This window comes from Garra rufa, chromosome 9, assembly GCF_049309525.1.
Source record: "Garra rufa chromosome 9, GarRuf1.0, whole genome shotgun sequence".
NCBI classification, from domain to species: Eukaryota; Metazoa; Chordata; class Actinopteri; order Cypriniformes; family Cyprinidae; genus Garra; species Garra rufa.
In genome coordinates this window covers 14,051,764-14,074,130 of record NC_133369.1, presented here as the reverse complement: position 1 = coordinate 14,074,130, position 22,367 = coordinate 14,051,764, and the positions used below count along the sequence as shown (strand labels likewise).

Sequence of the window (22,367 nt, the reverse complement as noted above, 5' to 3'; positions counted from 1 at the left end):
CTGCTAGCAAACTTTAGCGATTTTTTTGCAAACGTTTATTTACAAAACAACACCATAAACACAAACACAAGATTGAAGCTAATATACATATAATGAAACATTGTCATGAAAATCCTTATTAAAGGCAAAAATTTCTTATATTTACGAGTCTGCTTGCTCGAGTGAGCAGCCATGTTGGAAATTTCTCTTAGCCCTTCGTTTGAAGTGAGGTCCTGAAAAATCTTCGTTTGGAGGGCTATCTGGCCCTTTCCCTTACCCCTACCCCTCCAACCAAAAGAGAAATGAGACACCCCTACCCCTTCACGTGAACGCGCCAAACGGAGGGGTAGGGCTAAGTGTAGGGGTAAGGGGTAGAATTGGGATTGAGCCTAAAAAGAACACAAACCCCCTCTGTTACCTCTCTCCCAGGTGATCTTGTGTTGAACTGTGCCAACTATTTATTTCATGTTTTGGTTTGGTTTTGATGGTTTACCTCATTGGTATTTGATTGTCATTTCAATCTAGTTTGTATACAGTACATGCCTATTTATGTAAATATTCATTTAGTAATACTATTAAGCACATTTTAAAGTCAAATTTGACCAAATAAATAAATAAAAATAGAGCTGTCAAATCGATTAATCCTACCCAAAATAAAATGTTGTTTACATAATAATAGGCTACATAATACTAATATATGTGTGTGTGTGTGTGTGTGTGTGTGTGTGTGTGTGTGTGTGTGTGTGTGTGTACTTGTATTTCTTACTTTGTTGGGCCCGGTGACAAGGAGCCCACCAACAGTGTGGGGTCCAACAGCCTTGTGGGGCCCAAAATAGTGGGCCCCACACCGATTTTCATTTAAACAGCCTCATAAGCCTCTCCTGGTGTGTCTCATGCCTTTTTTTCACTTTCCCCACAAGGTGACAAAGTATGGTTCTGTGTGTATGTGTGTTTGCGCTCTCTATCGCCCCCATATCTCAAAGTGCGGTAGTGCCGCAGATACACACTACCGGAAGTGTGTGTTATTTTAGCTCACGGAAAGGGAGGAGCTGTTTAGTTTCTGTGATTGACAGTGTTAATTCCTTATTTTACATCTATAATTTAACGTGTTTCAACTCTGTACCAAGGGAAAAAATACTTAATGTGAGCAACAGGTAGGTTTATATTATTTTACTGCATTTGAGTTTCGTGTCAATTACTACCCATATCAACAGAACGATGCTTAATGAAAAACCTTTTTAATCACACGGCTAATTGCTAATAGTTCACGGAAAGGGAGGGGTCGTTTATATTCGGTTACGCGCGTTATCAACCGGAAGTTCAATGCGGTTTAACGTCGAACAGACGAACTTCACTCTTCTTGAGAGCAGCAGGTAAGTTAGGTTTATATTATTTGACTGTATATTTGATGTAGTTTTGTGTCAATTCCTACTCATATCAGTAGAATGGTGCTTAATGAAGTAAAGTGACCATTGTACTGAGATCGCTCGTTGTTAATAGCACATGGAAAGACGGACTTTTCTGGATTTCTGCATTTTCAAGTGGATGTAAACGGAAGAATCTCTTCAGGTGAATAACAGGTAGGTTTATGTTATTTGACTTTGTACATGATGTAGTTTCGTTCAAATGCTTTCTCCGTTTCGTAACGTATGAAATTGATGGTTAATAATAATGATGTGCTAGTTTATTCAGATCGCTAGCGTTAGCTTGCTAATCTTATCTCTAGACTAATAATGGTGTTGACAGCAGAAGAAAGAAGCATGTTTTATTGCAGTTGATAATTTGACTACGTATTTTTTGGTAACACTTTACAGTAAGTTTCATTAGTTAGTTACTTTTGTTAACATGAACTAAGAAGAACAATACTACTACAGCATTTATTAATCTTAATGTAAATTTCAATATCTACTAATGCATTATTAAAATCAAAAGTTGTGCTTGTTAACATTAAATAATGTTCTGTGAATTAACTTGACCTAACAATGAACGACTGTATTTTAATATAATTAACATTAGTTAAGATTAATTAATGCTTTAATATATGTATTGTTGATTATGTTAGTTGATACATTAATGCCAGTGACAGCTCCACTTGAATATTAATGACTTGAATTTGCTTGTTTTTTGTCTCTCATGCTAAATTCATACTTTTTCTTTGTGGATGTGTCTGTATTTTATTTTATAAAAAGCTATAATGTCCAAAAGAAGAAAGAGGATACGGCCTGCTGACGAAGCAAGGACCTATATTTTGTCTTCATGTGACAAACCAGAGTTTGTGGAAAGATATATAGATAGAAACAAAGGTATGTTGATGTGAATTTATCAGTACCTCTCATTTGCATACACTTACATAATAATGTATACCATTGTAGTTGGAAATGGTAAATTAGTAGAGTTTTCTTTCTTTCTTTCTTTCTTTCTTTCCTATTTGTTTACATTCGGTTAATACTCTGAATCCCTAGTTTCACCTCCAAAAGTGTCAAGGCAACAACTTTTTCCCCAAATTAAGTGTCTTTCTAATTATGTCTTTATAGGTAGAGGAGTATTTGCTAACCAGCCTGTTGAACCGGGAGCTTTTGTCTTGGAATACAAGGGGGAACTCGTTGCTGCAGAGGAATTCCAGGCGAGACACTACACAGAGTTACAGAGTACATTTCTATTTGATTTTGAGTGGCAGCAACGTCACTGGTGGTAAGTATGTACAGATGCATGTTTTGAGACATCTGGGAAACATGTATGCCATGCAACACACTTCTGAATAGTTAATGAGCAAAAGCATAATCAGCAGTTAATTCCGATAATACAGCCCCTGTGTACTCAATTCTATGGGTGATTTTAATGTTTTTCTGTCTGTTCTGTGGTCCTCGGCAGTTTTAAGTTAATATACTCCGCAATGGTATTTGGAGCAATATGCTGTACATTATCAACATTCAAAACTTGAGTTTCACTACAGGGCGACTTTAACATTTTAGGCTGATGATAAGCACTTTTGTTGATTAGGACTTTCTGCTTTGTATGTCTTACAGTTACAGTTGATGTGTAATTTAAATGTCTCTTTCGTGTAATCTGACCATTTGTGCACATGATATTTAAATATTTAAAGGGTTTTTCTTTAAATGAACTTACAAAGTTTTTTTTATACCTTTTAGTATTGATGCATCCAAAGAAGATGGCTCTCTGGGAAGACTATGCAATGACAATCACAAATCTCCCAACTGCTCTATGAAAAAAATCATAGTAAATAACAGGCCCCATTTGTGTCTATTTGCCATGAAAAGAATTGAAATCGGAAGTGAAATTGAATATAACTATGGTGATGCACAATGGCCATGGCGTAACAAGGTGAGTTAGACTAACACAACTACTTTTTTGTGTGTGTGTATATATATATATATATATATATATATATATATATATATATATATATATATATATATATATATATATATATACACACACACACAGAAATTTACTTTTTTTTTGTCTGATTTGCAGGGTCCAAAGAAGCAGTCTTCTGCTCTACAGACCGACTCGTCCCCAACAGATCACCCATCCGATGATGACCCCAAAATGGATGATGAAATCACACAGGTAAAAGAGTAATGTAGACAATCATCTCAAACTATTGAGCTCTTAGATTTCATAGTTTCTATTAAAGAAACAGGTTCACACTATGTTTATCATCATTGGGTGATATGTTAGAGTTCTGATTGAGGAAACAGTTAGTGCGCAGCAGGACAGTAAAACTAGAAAGGTTTCTGTCAGGTTAAGCGTCACACACACATTTCTAGTCTTGGCCTTATGAGGCCCTCAACCCAAAGTAATGATTTTACAGTTAAGTTCACACACACACATTTCTAGTCTTGGCCTTATGGGGTCCTTATACACACAAATTTCTAGTCTTGGCCTTATGGGGCCCTCACGTATGGATCTCATTCAAAGTGATTTTAATTAATTGGAACAGCACCTGTCATTATTTAAACTGAACTTATTGCAGGTAGAATTCAACACTTTACAAGCTGCTACATGTTCAGGTTGAGTATTTTAGATGTAATCCATTGCACGATATTAAATCTTGCTGTGACACTAGCTGTTAGCTCTAGGAAGGATCTGTAAATGGGTTTAGATTTCAACTATATGCTAGTTGAGAGACTGTTTTTACATGAGATAACATGTGTCTCTTGTAAATGCCTGAATACACTACACTTGTCAGTTCTTCACAGGTTCTTGTTCTGTTTTTGTCTGATTTGCAGGGTCCAAAGAAGCAGTCTTCTGCTCTACAGACCGACTCGTCCCCAACAGATCACCCATCCGATGATGACCCCAAAATGGATGATGAAATCACACAGGTAAAATAGTAATGTAGACAATCATCTCAAACTATTGAGCTCTTAGATTTCATAGTTTCTATTAAAGAAACAGGTTCACACTATGTTTATCATCATTGGGTGATATGTTAGAGTTCTGATTGAGGAAACAGTTAGTGTGCAGCAGGACAGTAAAACTAGAAAGGTTTCTGTCAGGTTAAGCGTCACACACACATTTCTAGTCTTGACCTTATGGGGTCCTTATACACACACATTTCTAGTCTTGGCCTTATGGGGCCCTCACGTATGGATCTCATTCAAAGTGATTTTAATTAATTGGAACAGCTCCTGTCATTATTTAAAATGAACTTATTGCAGGTAGAATTCAACACTTTACAAGCTGCTACATGTTCAGGTTGAGTATTTTAGATGTAATCCATTGCACGATATTAAATGTTGCTGTGACACTAGCTGTTAGCTCTAGGAAGGATCTGTAAATGGGTTTAGATTTCAACTATATGCTAGTTGAGAGACTGTTTTTACATGAGCTAACATGTGTCTCTTGTAAATGCCTGAATACATTACACTTGTCAGTTCTTCACAGGTTCTTGTTCTGTTTTTGTATGATTTGCAGGGTCCAAAGAAGCAGTCTTCTGCTCTACAGACCGACTCGTCCCCAACAGATCACCCATCCGATGATGACCCCAAAATGGATGATGAAATCACACAGGTAAAAGAGTAATGTAGACAATCATCTCAAACTATTGAGCTCTTAGATTTCATAGTTTCTATTAAAGAAACAGGTTCACACTATGTTTATCATCATTGGGTGATATGTTAGAGTTCTGATTGAGGAAACAGTTAGTGTGCAGCAGGACAGTAAAACTAGAAAGGTTTCTGTCAGGTTAAGCGTCACACACGCATTTCTAGTCTTGACCTTATGGGGTCCTTATACACACACACACATTTCTAGTCTTGGCCTTATGGGGTCCTTATACACACACACATTTCTAGTCTTGGCCTTATGGGGCCCTCACGTATGGATCTCATTCAAAGTGATTTTAATTAATTGGAACAGCACCTGTCATTATTTAAACTGAACTTATTGCAGGTAGAATTCAACACTTTACAAGCTGCTACATGTTCAGGTTGAGTATTTTAGATGTAATCCATTGCACGATATTAAATCTTGCTGTGACACTAGCTGTTAGCTCTAGGAAGGATCTGTAAATGGGTTTAGATTTCAACTATATGCTAGTTGAGAGACTGTTTTTACATGAGATAACATGTGTCTCTTGTAAATGCCTGAATACACTACACTTGTCAGTTCTTCACAGGTTCTTGTTCTGTTTTTGTCTGATTTGCAGGGTCCAAAGAAGCAGTCTTCTGCTCTACAGACCGACTCGTCCCCAACAGATCACCCATCCGATGATGACCCCAAAATGGATGATGAAATCACACAGGTAAAAGAGTAATGTAGACAATCATCTCAAACTATTGAGCTCTTAGATTTCATAGTTTCTATTAAAGAAACAGGTTCACACTATGTTTATCATCATTGGGTGATATGTTAGAGTTCTGATTGAGGAAACAGTTAGTGTGCAGCAGGACAGTAAAACTAGAAAGGTTTCTGTCAGGTTAAGCGTCACACACACATTTCTAGTCTTGGCCTTATGAGGCCCTCAACCCAAAGTAATGATTTTACAGTTAAGTTCACACACACACATTTCTAGTCTTGGCCTTATGGGGTCCTTATACACACAAATTTCTAGTCTTGGCCTTATGGGGCCCTCACGTATGGGTCTCATTCAAAGTGATTTTAATTAATTGGAACAGCACCTGTCATTATTTAAACTGAACTTATTGCAGGTAGAATTCAACACTTTACAAGCTGCTACATGTTCAGGTTGAGTATTTTAGATGTAATCCATTGCACGATATTAAATCTTGCTGTGACACTAGCTGTTAGCTCTAGGAAGGATCTGTAAATGGGTTTAGATTTCAACTATATGCTAGTTGAGAGACTGTTTTTACATGAGATAACATGTGTCTCTTGTAAATGCCTGAATACACTACACTTGTCAGTTCTTCACAGGTTCTTGTTCTGTTTTTGTCTGATTTGCAGGGTCCAAAGAAGCAGTCTTCTGCTCTACAGACCGACTCGTCCCCAACAGATCACCCATCCGATGATGACCCCAAAATGGATGATGAAATCACACAGGTAAAAGAGTAATGTAGACAATCATCTCAAACTATTGAGCTCTTAGATTTCATAGTTTCTATTAAAGAAACAGGTTCACACTATGTTTATCATCATTGGGTGATATGTTAGAGTTCTGATTGAGGAAACAGTTAGTGTGCAGCAGGACAGTAAAACTAGAAAGGTTTCTGTCAGGTTAAGCGTCACACACACATTTCTAGTCTTGACCTTATGGGGTCCTTATACACACACACATTTCTAGTCTTGGCCTTATGGGGCCCTCACGTATGGATCTCATTCAAAGTGATTTTAATTAATTGGAACAGCACCTGTCATTATTTAAAATGAACTTATTGCAGGTAGAATTCAACACTTTACAAGCTGCTACATGTTCAGGTTGAGTATTTTAGATGTAATCCATTGCACGATATTAAATGTTGCTGTGACACTAGCTGTTAGCTCTAGGAAGGATCTGTAAATGGGTTTAGATTTCAACTATATGCTAGTTGAGAGACTGAGATAACATGTGTCTCTTGTAAATGCCTGAATACATTACACTTGTCAGTTCTTCACAGGTTCTTGTTCTGTTTTTGTCTGATTTGCAGGGTCCAAAGAAGCAGTCTTCTGCTCTACAGACCGACTCGTCCCCAACAGATCACCCATCCGATGATGACCCCAAAATGGATGATGAAATCACACAGGTAAAAGAGTAATGTAGACAATCATCTCAAACTATTGAGCTCTTAGATTTCATAGTTTCTATTAAAGAAACAGGTTCACACTATGTTTATCATCATTGGGTGATATGTTAGAGTTCTGATTGAGGAAACAGTTAGTGCGCAGCAGGACAGTAAAACTAGAACGGTTTCTGTCAGGTTAAGCGTCACACACACATTTCTAGTCTTGACCTTATGGGGTCCTTATACACACACATTTCTAGTCTTGGCCTTATGGGGCCCTCAACCCAAAGTAATGATTTTACAGTTAAGTTCACACACACACATTTCTAGTCTTGGCCTTATGGGGTCCTTATACACACACATTTCTAGTATTGGCCTTATGGGGTCCTTATACACACACACACATTTCTAGTCTTGGCCTTATGGGGTCCTTATACACACACATTTCTAGTATTGGCCTTATGGGGTCCTTATACACACACACACATTTCTAGTCTTGGCCTTATGGGGTCCTTATACACACACATTTCTAGTATTGGCCTTATGGGGTCCTTATACACACACACACATTTCTAGTCTTGGCCTTATGGGGTCCTTATACACACACATTTCTAGTATTGGCCTTATGGGGTCCTTATACACACACACACATTTCTAGTCTTGGCCTTATGGGGTCCTTATACACACACATTTCTAGTATTGGCCTTATGGGGTCCTTATACACACACACACATTTCTAGTCTTGGCCTTATGGGGTCCTTATACACACACACATTTCTAGTCTTGGCCTTATGGGGCCCTCACGTATGGATCTCATTCAAAGTGATTTTAATTAATTGGAACAGCACCTGTCATTATTTAAACTGAACTTATTGCAGGTAGAATTCAACACTTTACAAGCTGCTACATGTTCAGGTTGAGTATTTTAGATGTAATCCATTGCACGATATTAAATCTTGCTGTGACACTAGCTGTTAGCTCTAGGAAGGATCTGTAAATGGGTTTAGATTTCAACTATATGCTAGTTGAGAGACTGAGATAACATGTGTCTCTTGTAAATGCCTGAATACATTACACTTGTCAGTTCTTCACAGGTTCTTGTTCTGTTTTTGTCTGATTTGCAGGGTCCAAAGAAGCAGTCTTCTGCTCTACAGACCGACTCGTCCCCAACAGATCACCCATCCGATGATGACCCCAAAATGGATGATGAAATCACACAGGTAAAAGAGTAATGTAGACAATCATCTCAAACTATTGAGCTCTTAGATTTCATAGTTTCTATTAAAGAAACAGGTTCACACTATGTTTATCATCATTGGGTGATATGTTAGAGTTCTGATTGAGGAAACAGTTAGTGCGCAGCAGGACAGTAAAACTAGAACGGTTTCTGTCAGGTTAAGCGTCACACACACATTTCTAGTCTTGACCTTATGGGGTCCTTATACACACACATTTCTAGTCTTGGCCTTATGGGGCCCTCAACCCAAAGTAATGATTTTACAGTTAAGTTCACACACACACATTTCTAGTCTTGGCCTTATGGGGTCCTTATACACACACATTTCTAGTATTGGCCTTATGGGGTCCTTATACACACACACACATTTCTAGTCTTGGCCTTATGGGGTCCTTATACACACACATTTCTAGTATTGGCCTTATGGGGTCCTTATACACACACACACATTTCTAGTCTTGGCCTTATGGGGTCCTTATACACACACACATTTCTAGTCTTGGCCTTATGGGGCCCTCACGTATGGATCTCATTCAAAGTGATTTTAATTAATTGGAACAGCACCTGTCATTATTTAAACTGAACTTATTGCAGGTAGAATTCAACACTTTACAAGCTGCTACATGTTCAGGTTGAGTATTTTAGATGTAATCCATTGCACGATATTAAATGTTGCTGTGACACTAGCTGTTAGCTCTAGGAAGGATCTGTAAATGGGTTTAGATTTCAACTATATGCTAGTTGAGAGACTATGAGATAACATGTGTCTCTTGTAAATGCCTGAATACATTACACTTGTCAGTTCTTCACAGGTTCTTGTTCTGTTTTTGTCTGATTTGCAGGGTCCAAAGAAGCAGTCTTCTGCTCTACAGACCGACTCGTCCCCAACAGATCACCCATCCGATGATGACCCCAAAATGGATGATGAAATCACACAGGTAAAAGAGTAATGTAGACAATCATCTCAAACTATTGAGCTCTTAGATTTCATAGTTTCTATTAAAGAAACAGGTTCACACTATGTTTTTCATCATTGGGTGATATGTTAGAGTTCTGATTGAGGAAACAGTTAGTGTGCAGCAGGACAGTAAAACTAGAAAGGTTTCTGTCAGGTTAAGCGTCACACACACATTTCTAGTCTTGGCCTTATGAGGCCCTCAACCCAAAGTAATGATTTTACAGTTAAGTTCACACACACACATTTCTAGTCTTGGCCTTATGGGGTCCTTATACACACAAATTTCTAGTCTTGGCCTTATGGGGCCCTCACGTATGGATCTCATTCAAAGTGATTTTAATTAATTGGAACAGCACCTGTCATTATTTAAACTGAACTTATTGCAGGTAGAATTCAACACTTTACAAGCTGCTACATGTTCAGGTTGAGTATTTTAGATGTAATCCATTGCACGATATTAAATGTTGCTGTGACACTAGCTGTTAGCTCTAGGAAAGAACATTTAGCTATTTAATTGTAATTGTTGGCATTTTTGTGGCTTATCTGATTTAACATTGAACTTCTTTAGTACTTGGATGGTGTACTGTAGCTTCCACTTTCTATTCCAGTTGTTCTCAGTGGGAAATTAAAACACTTATACATTGCCTTTTCCCTGATCTGCATTTGTGTGACTTTTTCTCTAGCTTCTGTGGAATGCTGTTTGGCTCTGTTTTCTTTCAGATTCATAAACACCCCAATGTTGAAGTCTCATTTATTCATCATGTTTAAAGTATTTTCCGTTATATTGATATTTATACCGTTTTTAGGCAGAACTGAATCAAAAACTAAACAGCTGAACAGTGACAACTGACTGACAATTGTTCAACACTAAACAATGACAGTATTTTAGAAGAATTAAAATGATTTGATTTGACAAACTAAACAAATTTAATAATTATCTTCTCAATAGACAGAACTGAGAAGGAACTGACTTCAACAGGAAATATATAATTCCATGATTCAAGCTGATCAATGAAAAGCTGCTTCAAAACTATTTTTATTGTATAAAGCGCTATAGAAATGAAGCTAAACTGACTCAACTTTAGATGGCCGTTCACTCTGTCAAACTAGATAAATGTTGTTGTTATTAGGTTCTTGCCCAAGTGTTTGTGCTAAATTAGTACACTGCTTATACATATATGGTTCCAGTTAACTCTTAATACATATGTTTAATTATATTCAGGTGTTTACTGGAGGGTTTGGCCTAGTAAATTATTCAGAAAGTGATGAGACTGATGAGGATAAAGACAACCCTACCTCTCCACCCTCTGGTGTTGTTCAACAGAAGACAAGGAATGGAAACATTCAGGTATTCCTCCGATGCAGTACTTAAAATTCTTGTGTAAAGTTTATGTAAATGGCTCAAACATCATTTGCCTGTGGCTGATTTTAATAGTGTGAGCAAAAATGTATAACCATATATTAAAATCACTCTTTTTGGCAGATGGATGCGGTTCCTGATTATTCTGAGCCTCTGTTTGACTCGAGTGAAAGTATAGTAGATGAAACTGATGAGGATTCCAGTTCGCAATCAGACAGCGAAGTTGTTTCAAAGCTGAGGATGACAAAAAGCATTTTGGTATGCCTCTTAAGCTCTGGTACCAACTATTTGACAGTTAATTTCTACCAAAATATTTTTGTTGTAAATGATTTTGATAGAATGTGAACAATCCTAGCATGACCTAACTCCCTTTTGGCAGATGGACAAGGTACCAGATTTTTCTGTTCCAAGTGATGACAGCACAGATGAGATTGCCACTCCCAAGATGGAAATGGCTCTAGAAAGACCAAAGAGAAGCTTTCTCCGTCCTGTAAGTGATTTTTTTTTTTCATGCTTTGTCACTTAATGGTTGGTGTTCTCAATGTTTTTAGTCCCTTGGTCTAATTTTTAATTACTAGTTTATTTCTTATTTAATTTACTTGTAATAAATTTTTACCTAGCTTCCTTAAAGAATGAATGTCATGCAGTTGACAGTTTTAGTCAGTTTATCGTACTAATGTATTAAAAGAACTCTCAAATAACTTTCATATATGCATAAATTTCATTGCTCGTAAATACAACTAAGAAAATAAACTTAGATGTTAAGAGACATGATGAATGGAAATTGATGGCAACCAACAGTTTTAACGCTTGTGTGTTTGTCCGTTATAAACTTTCATTACATAAAGAAAAAAGTTATTTGAAAAAAATATTTAAATCAATTATATTCCCTGCTGACTTTGTATGTTCACCCACTGGCAAATAAATGGTTGGTCTATAAATGTATTGGTTGATTTTAACAGTGAGAGACAGAATAACATAAGAAAAATGAATTTCAAAAAGTGGAGTCCTAATTTTTATGAGTTTTTTTTCTGAATTTTGTTTTGTCTCTCACTGTTCAAATTAGCCTACCGTTAACATTATACCACTGATCATTTCTTTGTTAGTGGGCAAACATGCAGAGGATTAAATATTGTTTTTCCTCACTGTATCAAGCTCATCAGATCACTCATGTTAAAATAACACATCATTGTTAAAATATTTCTAATATGGACTTTTATTATCTTGCCTAAATGACTTAAATGCTGTCCATTTCCATTCTGTCTCTTCACATCCAAAACTATTCATTTGTGCTCTGATGAACCGTAGTCATTTGTGTTGTAGGTGAGTCTTTTTTTTCCTTCATTTTGGAGAGACTAATCCTGTTAACTTTATTTATTTTTTAAAGATTCAAAGGCATCTTGTAGAATCAGATGACTCGTGTGGCGATAGCGAGGATGAGTATATCCCAGATCCCAGGGAAGAAAGCACAGGGGATAGCAGTGACTGCAGCTTGGAGTTATCACTGAAAAATAAACAAAAGTCAGCTATTACACAGAGCAGAAGCAAGTCAAGTCAGAGCCAATTTCAGTCTTCAAGTCAGAGCAGAAGTGAGTCATCCAGTCAGAGCAGGTGTGAGTCTTCAGGTCAGAGAAGATTTGAAACAAGTCAAGACTCAGTGCAAGATTGCAGATTTTCCAATAGCAGAGATGAAAGAAGCAGAGAGAAAACAACAGCGCGAACATATAGTAACAAAGAGATGAGCATTTCAGTTCCGCTTGAAGAAGAGCCATCCGTCTATGTTAATCCAGTTTTGAAAAAGGAGGATGGTTCTAGAAGATATAACAAGAAACATCATTGCTTGTATTGTGGCCAAGTAGTTCAAAAAATGTCAAGGCACTTGTCGCGTAGACACAGTGATGTGGTCGAGGTTGCGAAGGCATTGAGTTTGCCAAAGAGCTCAAAAGAAAGGAGGCTGCAATTAGATTATATACGAAACAAGGGGAACTTTGAACATAATGTTGAAGTTTTGGAGAGCCGGCAAGGCAAACTCATCCCGTGGAAGCAACCCAAAAAAAAAACTGAAGGACAAGAATTTATGCACTGTGTTTACTGCTTTGGGCTCTTCAGAAAAAGAGTCATGTGGCGACATTTTCAAGTCTGCAATTTCAAGCCTCAGGGCAAGTCTTCCAAGCGAGGTAAAACAAGAGTTCAAGCGCTGTGTGCGTTTGCTGAACCTGCTCCAACTGGACTTAGCGACACATACTGGAAGTTCTTAAATGAAATGAATCAGGATGAGGTCGCCGTTGCAATTAAGGAAGACCGCTGCATTCTTGAATATGGATTCAGACTGTTCAACAAGAATGAAAATGTAATTAGCCAACACCAATATATTCGACAAAAACTGAGAGAGCTTGCCAGGCTGGTACTGGAAGCTAAAAAGATGACACACGTGAAGTCCATCAAAGAACTCATAAAACCTGAAAAATACAGTCATGTTGTTAGGGCTGCAAGATGCCTCGCTGGATTCAGTGACAAAACTGGAAAATATCAACGTCCATCGCTTGCTCGCAAAGTTGGGCATGGCTTACATGCATTGGCCATGTTTATCAAATCTGAAGGATTAAAGACGAAAGATCAACAGACAGCCAAAGACGCTGAAGAATTTGCACTGCTATATCAAGAGAGTTGGAAATTTGACATTGCGAGCCAAGCATTAACTCAGCTTAATCAGACCAAGTGGAATTCTCCTCAAATTCTACCGTTCACACAAGATGTCCAAAAACGTCATTCCCATTTGTCTGAGAAACAGCAGACACAACTTGATGCCCTGCGAGAAAATCCTTCTCCCTTAAACTGGAAGGACCTTGCTAAAGTGACCTTGGCACAAGTTATTCTCTTCAACCGCCGTAGAGCAGGAGAGGTATCCCGAATGCCCTTGTCTGTGTACCTGTCAAAGGACACATCAGAAACTCACCAAGATGTTAACCTGGCCCTTACAGCGCTCGAGCAGAAGCTTTGCAAACATTTTGTCCGGATTGCCATAGTAGGAAAGCGAGGAAGGAAAGTCCCTGTTCTCCTTACTCCAGTCATGAGGGAATCCCTTGATGCTTTGACTGAGAAGCGAGAAGAATGTGGAGTGCTGAAAGAAAACTGCTACTTGTTTGCATTGCCGCACTCTGTCCATTATTTGAGGGGTTCTGATTGCATTAGGCAGTTTGTGAACGAATGTGATGACATCAAACATCCAAAAGCGCTAACTTCGACAAAACTAAGGAAACACATTGCTACTCTGTCGACCGTTCTCAACCTGAAAACAACAGAACTCGACCAGTTGGCAGATTTCCTTGGCCACAACATTGAGGTCCACAGAAAGCACTACCGTCTTCCAGAAGGAACCCTCCAGCTTGCTAAAATTAGCAAAGTTCTTTTAGCTTTGGAAAAGGGACGGCTAGGAGAGTTCAAAGGGAAGAATCTGGATGAAATTCAGCTTGATGTGACTGGTATTAAGCCTTTTTTATTTAAAATTTCCTTAAAGGATAGGATTGTCCATCTGTAAATCATTCTCTTTTAGAGAAGTGTATAGAATTTGAATTGAGTAGCAAAATCAAGTTTAGTATAATCGAATTGAATAAGAGTACAAGCATTTGTAATTATATTTATATGTATTTGTCTATTGTTCTGGAAGTGTGCTTCTCCTTTAACATACTGATGGGGAGAGCAGGTTTTATAGTTATAATTGACTATAACTGGACCATTTAAGACCGTCTGTTTTGCTATTTATGTATTATTTTTGACTACTTTTGCAAAGTTGACCACAGTTTCAGCTTTCTGACTCATTCATATTCTATTACTTTTTTTAGAGACTGTTGACCTGGACATGGATGGGTGCTCTCAAGAAGAAGGTATGTTTGTATGATTTATTTTTTTATTATGAATCATCTTATTTAAATATATTTTTAATATTTGTTTAATGGCTTCTTTCACTGTTAGCAATACTAATGTCTCTATAAAAAATTCTCCTTAAAGGGATAGTTCACCCAGAAATGAAAATTTGATGTTTATCTGCTTCCCCTCAGGGTATCCAAGATGTAGGTGACTTTGTTTCCTCAGCAGAACACAAACAAAGATTTTTAACTCAAACCGGTGCAGTCTGTTAGTGATTTAATGGCAGTGGATGGCACCAAACCTTTGAAAGTAACAAAAAACATGCACAGACAAATCCACATTACACCCTGCGGCTCGTGTTGATACATTGATGTCCTAAGACACGAAACAATCGGTTTTTGTGAGAAACTTAACAGTATTTATATAATTTTTTTTTACCTTTGATGCACAGCCACGTCCATCTGTCATGAGCACGAGTTCATCATCCGGCTCGTTACTCGTATAGCGCTCTGGTGTAGAATACGCAAACGCCGGAAGCCATCTGTCGCGTGTATTTATCACTCATTGTTTACACAGTGCACAGAGATTTTGGGTATCGCGGCTATTCAAAATGGTAATTACTTTCTATATGCTGATTGTTCAAACCGATTTAAAGGTAAAAGATTACGTTTGCTTGCATGAACTGATCCGGAATTGTTTTTTATCGCTGATTTCCCCTTTTTGCGTATTCTACACCAGAGCGCGTTCACATGTAACAAGCCGGATGACAATCTCGTGGTCACGACAGATGGACGTGGCTGTGCATCAAAGGTAAAAAAGGATATAAATATTGTTCAGTTTCTCACAAAAGCCGATCGTTTCGTGTCTTAGGACATCAATGTATCGTCACAAGCCGCAGGGTGTAATTTGGAATTGTCTGTGCATGTTTTTTTCTTACTTTCAAAGGTCTGGTGCCCATCCACTGCCATTATGAGGCTGACCGACTGCACCGGTTTTCGTCAAAAATCGTCATTTGTGTTCTGCTGAAGAAACAAAGTCACCTACATCTTGGATGCCCTGAGGGGAAGCAGATAAACATCAAATTTTCATTTTTGGGTGAACTATTGCTTTAATGTTTTACCGTTGACTATAGGCATTCAACATTACAGTATAATTGAGCGCTATCAATTTTAATATTTATTAGACTTTAAAAAAATAACTTTCAAATAAACTAGGGGTGGGCATAGATTAATTTTTTTAATCTAGATTAAATCTTGGAATTAATCTAGATTAAAATGGCTAATTTGAATTCTGCTGAAGGCATTCAGAATATGTGTGTTTCCCAAATAATGACTTAAAGTCTTTGAGAATGGATCATAAAACTCATAAAGCTGTTCTATGATAATTTGTTGATGAAAATAAATTGTTCAATTAGATGTACTTGTTTTTACTAACTAACTAACAATGAAATTATTTTTTCTACCTATTAGATTGTGTTTTTTTAACGTCAACACCTACCCAGCCCATTACATGTTACACCGTACTTTTATTTTGACAGGTTGCCGTGAAGTTTCTGTGTCATACAGTTTGATATGATGCTAGTTTTCTCAAATGAAACGGTAAAAGTGACACTCACAGCAGTTTGGGAGATTGAGTTTATCTGTTCATGTGAGATGAAAATGCCAAACATTACCGGGAGCGTCACGTGTGTTTCAGTATGCGAGTACTCCGTGTAGTAAAAGCTCGTCTCCGCAATGCAAACACACAGCAAACGAACCTATCGGATTCATATTAAAACGGTCTTTTTGCATTTCAGTTTTCACAGACACTAGTCCATATCGCGATTTGAATTAAGTGACTGACCAACATTTGATTTATGAATCCAAAAAACGACGAATTTACGTGGCATTTCGCTATAGTAGATTCGGTTTTTATGAATGGAGGACGACGCGATCCCGTCTGTGTTTTGGCGGAGGAGACTTAAATGTACGGACGTGAAGGTGAAAGTCATCATAGCTTGCGTAGTTTAGACCCAGCTCCCAACCCAAATTTGAGAATAGATTAACGGCGATATTTTTTTTTATCGCGCGATAAGAGTTTCACGTTAACGCAGCACGTTAACGCCGATAACGGCCCACCACTAAAATAAACCCATTATAATAAGTTAAATATTTAGCTACCTGTGCCCTTCAGCAGATATGTACAAAAATTTTATAAAGTTATCAAATACTAATTCTAAATACATTTTTAAAGAAATCCTTAAAGCTACATAAGTTAATGTCTTTTTTTTTTTGGATTAACACATCAAAACAGCTGTTGTTATTTAAATACGGCTGCTGTACATGACCTTTTAGTTTTTTTTTTTGTTTTTTTTTTTTACTTAGTCTCTATGGAAGAGCTGAGAGTGTAATGGGGTGATTTAGATGAGGGAGATGATGCTGGGGAGCCTCAGGACAGTTTTTACAATTTCATAGATGTTTTTAATGTGATGCATATAGAACTTATGTCATGCACAGTTTTAAGGCAGCTTAATCCCCTTTTTTGGAACTTAATTCCTTAACCTATGACATTGCATGCACATAGTTTCTTTTGTAGTTTGATATGAAATGATACAGGCCGAGTCGAGCCTGGCGTGGAGGCGAAGTTAGTGTGTGTTTGAAACGCCTCTCGTTTGATGTGCTCGTAAAGACGTTCTGCATCTCATAAAATAAATAAAATAGACAGAGGCAAAAGTTGTAAATGGGGATGGCTAACCCTAGCCCTGCCCCTGTTTTTATTGCATTAAATATTTTTACTGTGGTAATCTAGAAAAAATGAACCACATGTTATTTTGCTAATTTTGACACTACTAAAATATACCATTTGCATCTCATCTTGCAGCTTTTTCAATGTCTTGTGCTCCATACCCAGCTTTTACATTCATCAGGGCTGTGACTCGACAGCTGGCTTTCCAAGTACCACCATAATGACCAACAATATTTATTATTGTCAGCCACTTTAAACATTGTAAATGCAGTTTAAGCATTAACACTGCACTGTGCTTACATCCAGGTAAACAAAAAAACTAAAATAATTGTATACAATATATTTACATGTAATCTTTAAGTACTAACATCTTGGATGCTAAGGTGGTGAAATATTACGGTTTCCCTAGTAATAGCTGTACACAAAGCAGCATTAAGGCAGTTTTACCAGGGATGGTAATTAAAATGGCAAAGACTACTGATCTATATAATGATGATATAATGTTCTTCATTATAGATCAGTGCCCACGACACGTTTCTGAGGACAGTTGGTTCTCTTCAGATATATTCATATAAAGACATCCGTGCCGCGTTTTGACTTTGAAGTGTGCATCATTGCCTTTTGAAGTTTTATCCAGCCCTATCGTGATTCTAGTCTTTCCATCCCCAAATGTAAGACCTCTTTAAATTATTATTAATTATAAATTAGTATTTTCATATTCTATTAAAATTAACAAACTTTTTATGCCCTTAAATTTGATACAACTAAATTAAGCAGTTAAGCCCTCTACTTTATGATAGCCTGTCGGGCAGTCCGGTCAAACATTTTGGTAGTTGACTAAAATAGCCCAGGGATGTCGGACTGGCGGTTTTTGTGAGCCCAGAGTTCTCATTTCAAACATAATTTGTATTTGTCATGCAACAACCTCCCGGCATGTCTTATCTCTCGCTCTGTTCCATCAGAGGCATTAAAGCATAAGCATAACAAAAAATAATTGTTTAGAATGAAAGCGAATTAATATGAAACCAATGCAACTGCACTTTCAAGCACTGTATCCAAAATCCAAGCATTTTTCAAACCTTGAAAACACTACATTTAAAATTCAAGCATTTTCAAGGAATTCAAGCACCAGTACGATCCCTGTGTGATTTTGTTAGCTGACTACAAATTGACAGTGATTAGCGTTGTGTTTTACCCAAAGTTGAACATTCTTCAACTCTCTGTGCCAGGGGAAAAAAACAAAAAACAACACCTGAGTGCTCAGCATTAAAAAAAAAGTTACTCTATAAAACGTGGCTCTCATTTAAAAAAAATTGACAAAATGTGCTAACCTATCTTATTTTTTGTAAGCTGGTAATTTTTTTACTGTTAATACCATAATGTAACGAGGTTAAAACATTTCCTACCGTAAATTGCTTGTTCCGATGATATAACTTTACTTTAAATTATAGACGCACACAAAAAATTTATGACACCTCTCTACTTCCACTATAGAAAAGTAAAACCAAAAGATCCCAATATGGCTGCTGTCATCTTGGACTGATTACGTCATTTGGCTGTTTGCACAGTAGTGATTTTTTTTTTTGGAGCCCTAGTCTAAAGTAGTCAAAAGTCCTTAGTATCAAAGTCCTGCCTAAACTCCCACAGACTAAACTGGCAAGTTCATTGTCATGATGCCACACCTGTTTTTGTAACGTATCTCATGACTAACTAAAAACTTGTAAACAAACTTTAACATCTGAACATTTAATGGGACGTACCTAAATGACTGAAACTTATGCGTGATTGATCATAATCTTGTGTTGCTTGCAGCTAATGTATATGTTTTATTTCATTAAATACTTCTTCTTGCACTCAGATGAATTCATTCCAGAAGCTGAGGACAGTGTGACATCCATTCAGGAACCTACTTCCACAGTATATTTGCAACCGCAAACAAAGTCGGCCAAAAAGAGAGGTGAGCTTAGAAAAATAAAGTGGATTGATGGTACAGCTGATCTTTAACTGCGGTCCTGATGCGGGTTCCCGATCTGTGTCCGTTCTCAAACAGTTCCGTGTATTTCCATAAAGAAAAGGTTGTTCTGGACTGTAACTGACTTTTCTTTTATATTTATTGACCAATATGCACGAAATATGTCAGTAAATCATCATAAACAGAGTTTTTTGGTCTTAAGTAGGGCTGTCAACATTAACGCGTTAATGGCGCGTTAACGCAAATTAATTTTAACGGCACTAATTTTATTAACGCGCGATTAACGCAGCGCGCATTTCTGTTTGACCCACTATAGCCCATAGTTAAATGGATGCAGTGCTGCCAACCTAGCGAAAAGTGTCTAGCAACAATACACAAACACATAATTGGACAAACCCAATTTAGTTTCTGAGGCTCTCTTCGGTTTTGCTGAACGTGCGTGAGGTCTCCCAATGAATGCGCGCGCACCTCCCTCTCTTCATATCTGCGTCTGCTCTGTTCAGCGAGCGGCAGTGGAGCAGCGCTTTCGGTTAAAACAGATGTTATGTTCATTCCAGTGCTTGAAGTGGGCCGGTACGCAAGTACTTCTGTTTTTTATCATTTTGCGTACACCGGCACTTCTGCCATATTTAATGAATGCAAGCGGAGTCGGGCTATGTTAGGATTGTTGCTGTGTGGTTGATGCGTAAAGCCACATACGAGCGAAAATGGCGTATTAAATGCACGTCAAACACATGCATAATTGCATTTCATATGTACTCCAAAGTTAATTTCAGCTTGTTAATAGCACGCCAAATAGATACAGAAAGTCGTGCTAGTGCGCATTTGCATGAGACCAGGCTCTCCAATCAGTACAGGCCAAACTCCTAAAAAGTCAAAGGATCCTGAAGGCATTCAAACAGGAAGTTAAAAACAACGATAATAATGCAGGGAATAGTGACTTATGTCCAGATGCCGGTAAATGATTCTTTTCAGTGATTGAATCATGATCATAATTCAGGATTTTTTTTTTCAGTTATTATTTCATATTACTTTGGTTATCTGATAACAGAAATATTACATCAAAACAATGGAAACAGTTTTGTTGAGAACGTGGCTGCATCAAATGACAGTATGTGGGCACTGAGAGGCAAACAAATGTAATAATAAATGTAGATTTTGCATGTTCAGAAGAAGTGAGCTGCCCTGTCCTGCAAATAATGTAAACAGGCTTGTGTAAGTAAATTGCTCAGTGCAAAGAAAGAGAAGTAATGGGAACCTGGTGTTTCTATGTTCTTTTTTTCATGTGTCTAATAGACATGAACAAGTTATTTGAAAAACATCTATGACATTTGAAACAAGTTAGTCTAGTCAAGTATGGTTTCACTGATAATAAACACATATTTGCTTAAAGCATCCATGCCAATGTTGATTAGAGTACTAAAAACTTTAAAAAGTGTTAATTTAAGGTACATTTAGAACAGATAAAAATGTGCGATTAATCGCGAGTTAACACAAGACAACCATGCGATTAATCGCAATTAAAAATTTTAATCGATTGACAGCCCTAGTCTTAAGTGAACGTAAACAGGTGAGAAAGAAAACGCATGTTCAGTGTTAAAGAGACAGCCATCTAATAAACGTGCCGTCTGTCGTTAATGTTAATCAAAGAACAAAAGAAAATCATTAAAATTACGAAAGATATTCAGTCAGTTAATGTTTTATTAACAAAGTTCGGGAGGAGCGCGTCAGATACTTAGCCTAATTAACACAAGTGGAACGCACTCAAGTTAATCTACATCAGATATAAATACAGTTGACTTGCCTCTACCCATTTGATGGTTTATCAGCATCCCTCCACCACCTTATCTCCTCATTCCGAGTTCTTTTTAAACCTATACGGGAGGCTACTCTAGGTTCGGGCCATTCCCGAGCTCGGAGGCCTTCCCTAGACAGCCCGCCAAACATGCTTTACGTACTTCACCTAATTATATGCAAGTGTGAACTCATGAAATGAGGGCTAATCAATATTTTATTTATGAAAGAAAACCATTGCCTGGGTTGTACCTGGCATTTGATCAGTTTTGTTTATGCTATTGCTAATTGATTTGTTTGTTTCCATTTTATTACTAGTCTTTAACATTTTAAGGTTTTACATTTATATTATTCTAGTTGTTGTTTTTCTGAAGGAAAGGAATAAATACATTAAAAAGACAGAATATACATTTGACATCTAAATGTTTGACATAACTTTTTAATGGATTTTTATCTTATTGGAATCGTCGTTAGGAATAGATCAAATTCAAACGATACATTGCAGATAATGAGCTCAGACGGTAGCAACTACCTCGCCTTGGTTCCGTACGGATTATTTTATCAGAGAATATTTGTTTTTGACATGACTGACTAAATTTCAGACTACACACTTAAAATATTCTATACGAATATTTCTCATGTCTGTGTCAAGCATGTTCTAAGAATCTATACAGAGTAGTTTTATTTTTATTTTAGGGAGATCATGAACAAGGCCACCAATTCAAACACTGCATTGTTCTTTTGTAGACCCATGAATAATGTCAAATAATGCACCTTATTAAAGGGAAGTGTCGTTGTACAATGTTAAAGGAGAACTCCGGTGTGATTTTGACCTAAAGTGTATTGAATCATGATACCGAGTGTAAACGTACCTTGCATATCTCATCTCGTCTTGTCCACTGCTGTCCGAAATCTGGGGTCAGTTAGCCGATGCTCACAACAGCTTGTCAATGATATTCAATCGGGCATCGAAGGAGCCATGTAAATAAATCACTGTTTTACGCCATTTACGAGGCACAAAGTAGCTCCAGACTTCATTGGTAGACTTCCAAGGGCCCTGACATTTAAAACGAGACATTGAGAACTTAGAAAAAGCACCGGTAGTTTATTTACAAGTAGATTTATACAGACAGTAACGGCAAGGAGTTTAGCGGCCGCCGCCATCTTAAATGTAGTCACGATAAGTCGAGTGTCGAGCACCAAGGAAACTACAACCTGGTACGTTGATAAGCTGATAAATTCCTTGGTGATCGACACTCGACTTATCGTGACTACATTTAAGATGGCGG

The 22,367-nt window shown here is 37.4% G+C and overlaps 1 protein-coding gene across 1 annotated transcript; it reads left to right on the top strand.

Annotated features, from left to right (window-relative positions):
* The first annotated feature begins 1,452 nt into the window (after positions 1-1,452).
* On the top strand, positions 1,453-19,270 carry LOC141343158 (uncharacterized). Its single transcript, XM_073847760.1, has 10 exons — positions 1,453-2,282; positions 2,514-2,670; positions 3,129-3,321; positions 3,475-3,570; positions 9,246-9,341; positions 10,584-10,709; positions 10,845-10,979; positions 11,101-11,211; positions 14,564-14,605; positions 19,171-19,270. The coding sequence occupies exons 1-10, from the start codon at positions 2,174-2,176 to the stop codon at positions 19,201-19,203; spliced, it is 1,098 nt and encodes a 365-aa protein (XP_073703861.1). The 5' UTR covers positions 1,453-2,173; the 3' UTR covers positions 19,204-19,270.
* Positions 19,271-22,367: the final 3,097 nt, after the last annotated feature.

Bases quoted from the DNA above. Each gene is read 5' to 3' on its own strand.
- LOC141343158 (XM_073847760.1), top strand. From the start codon at position 2,174: ATGTCCAAAAGAAGAAAGAGGATACGGCCTGCTGACGAAGCAAGGACC. The intron at 10,980-11,100 runs GTATGCCTCTTA...CCCTTTTGGCAG, and splicing joins GGATGACAAAAAGCATTTTG to ATGGACAAGGTACCAGATTT. The intron at 11,212-14,563 runs GTAAGTGATTTT...TACTTTTTTTAG, and splicing joins AGAGAAGCTTTCTCCGTCCT to AGACTGTTGACCTGGACATG.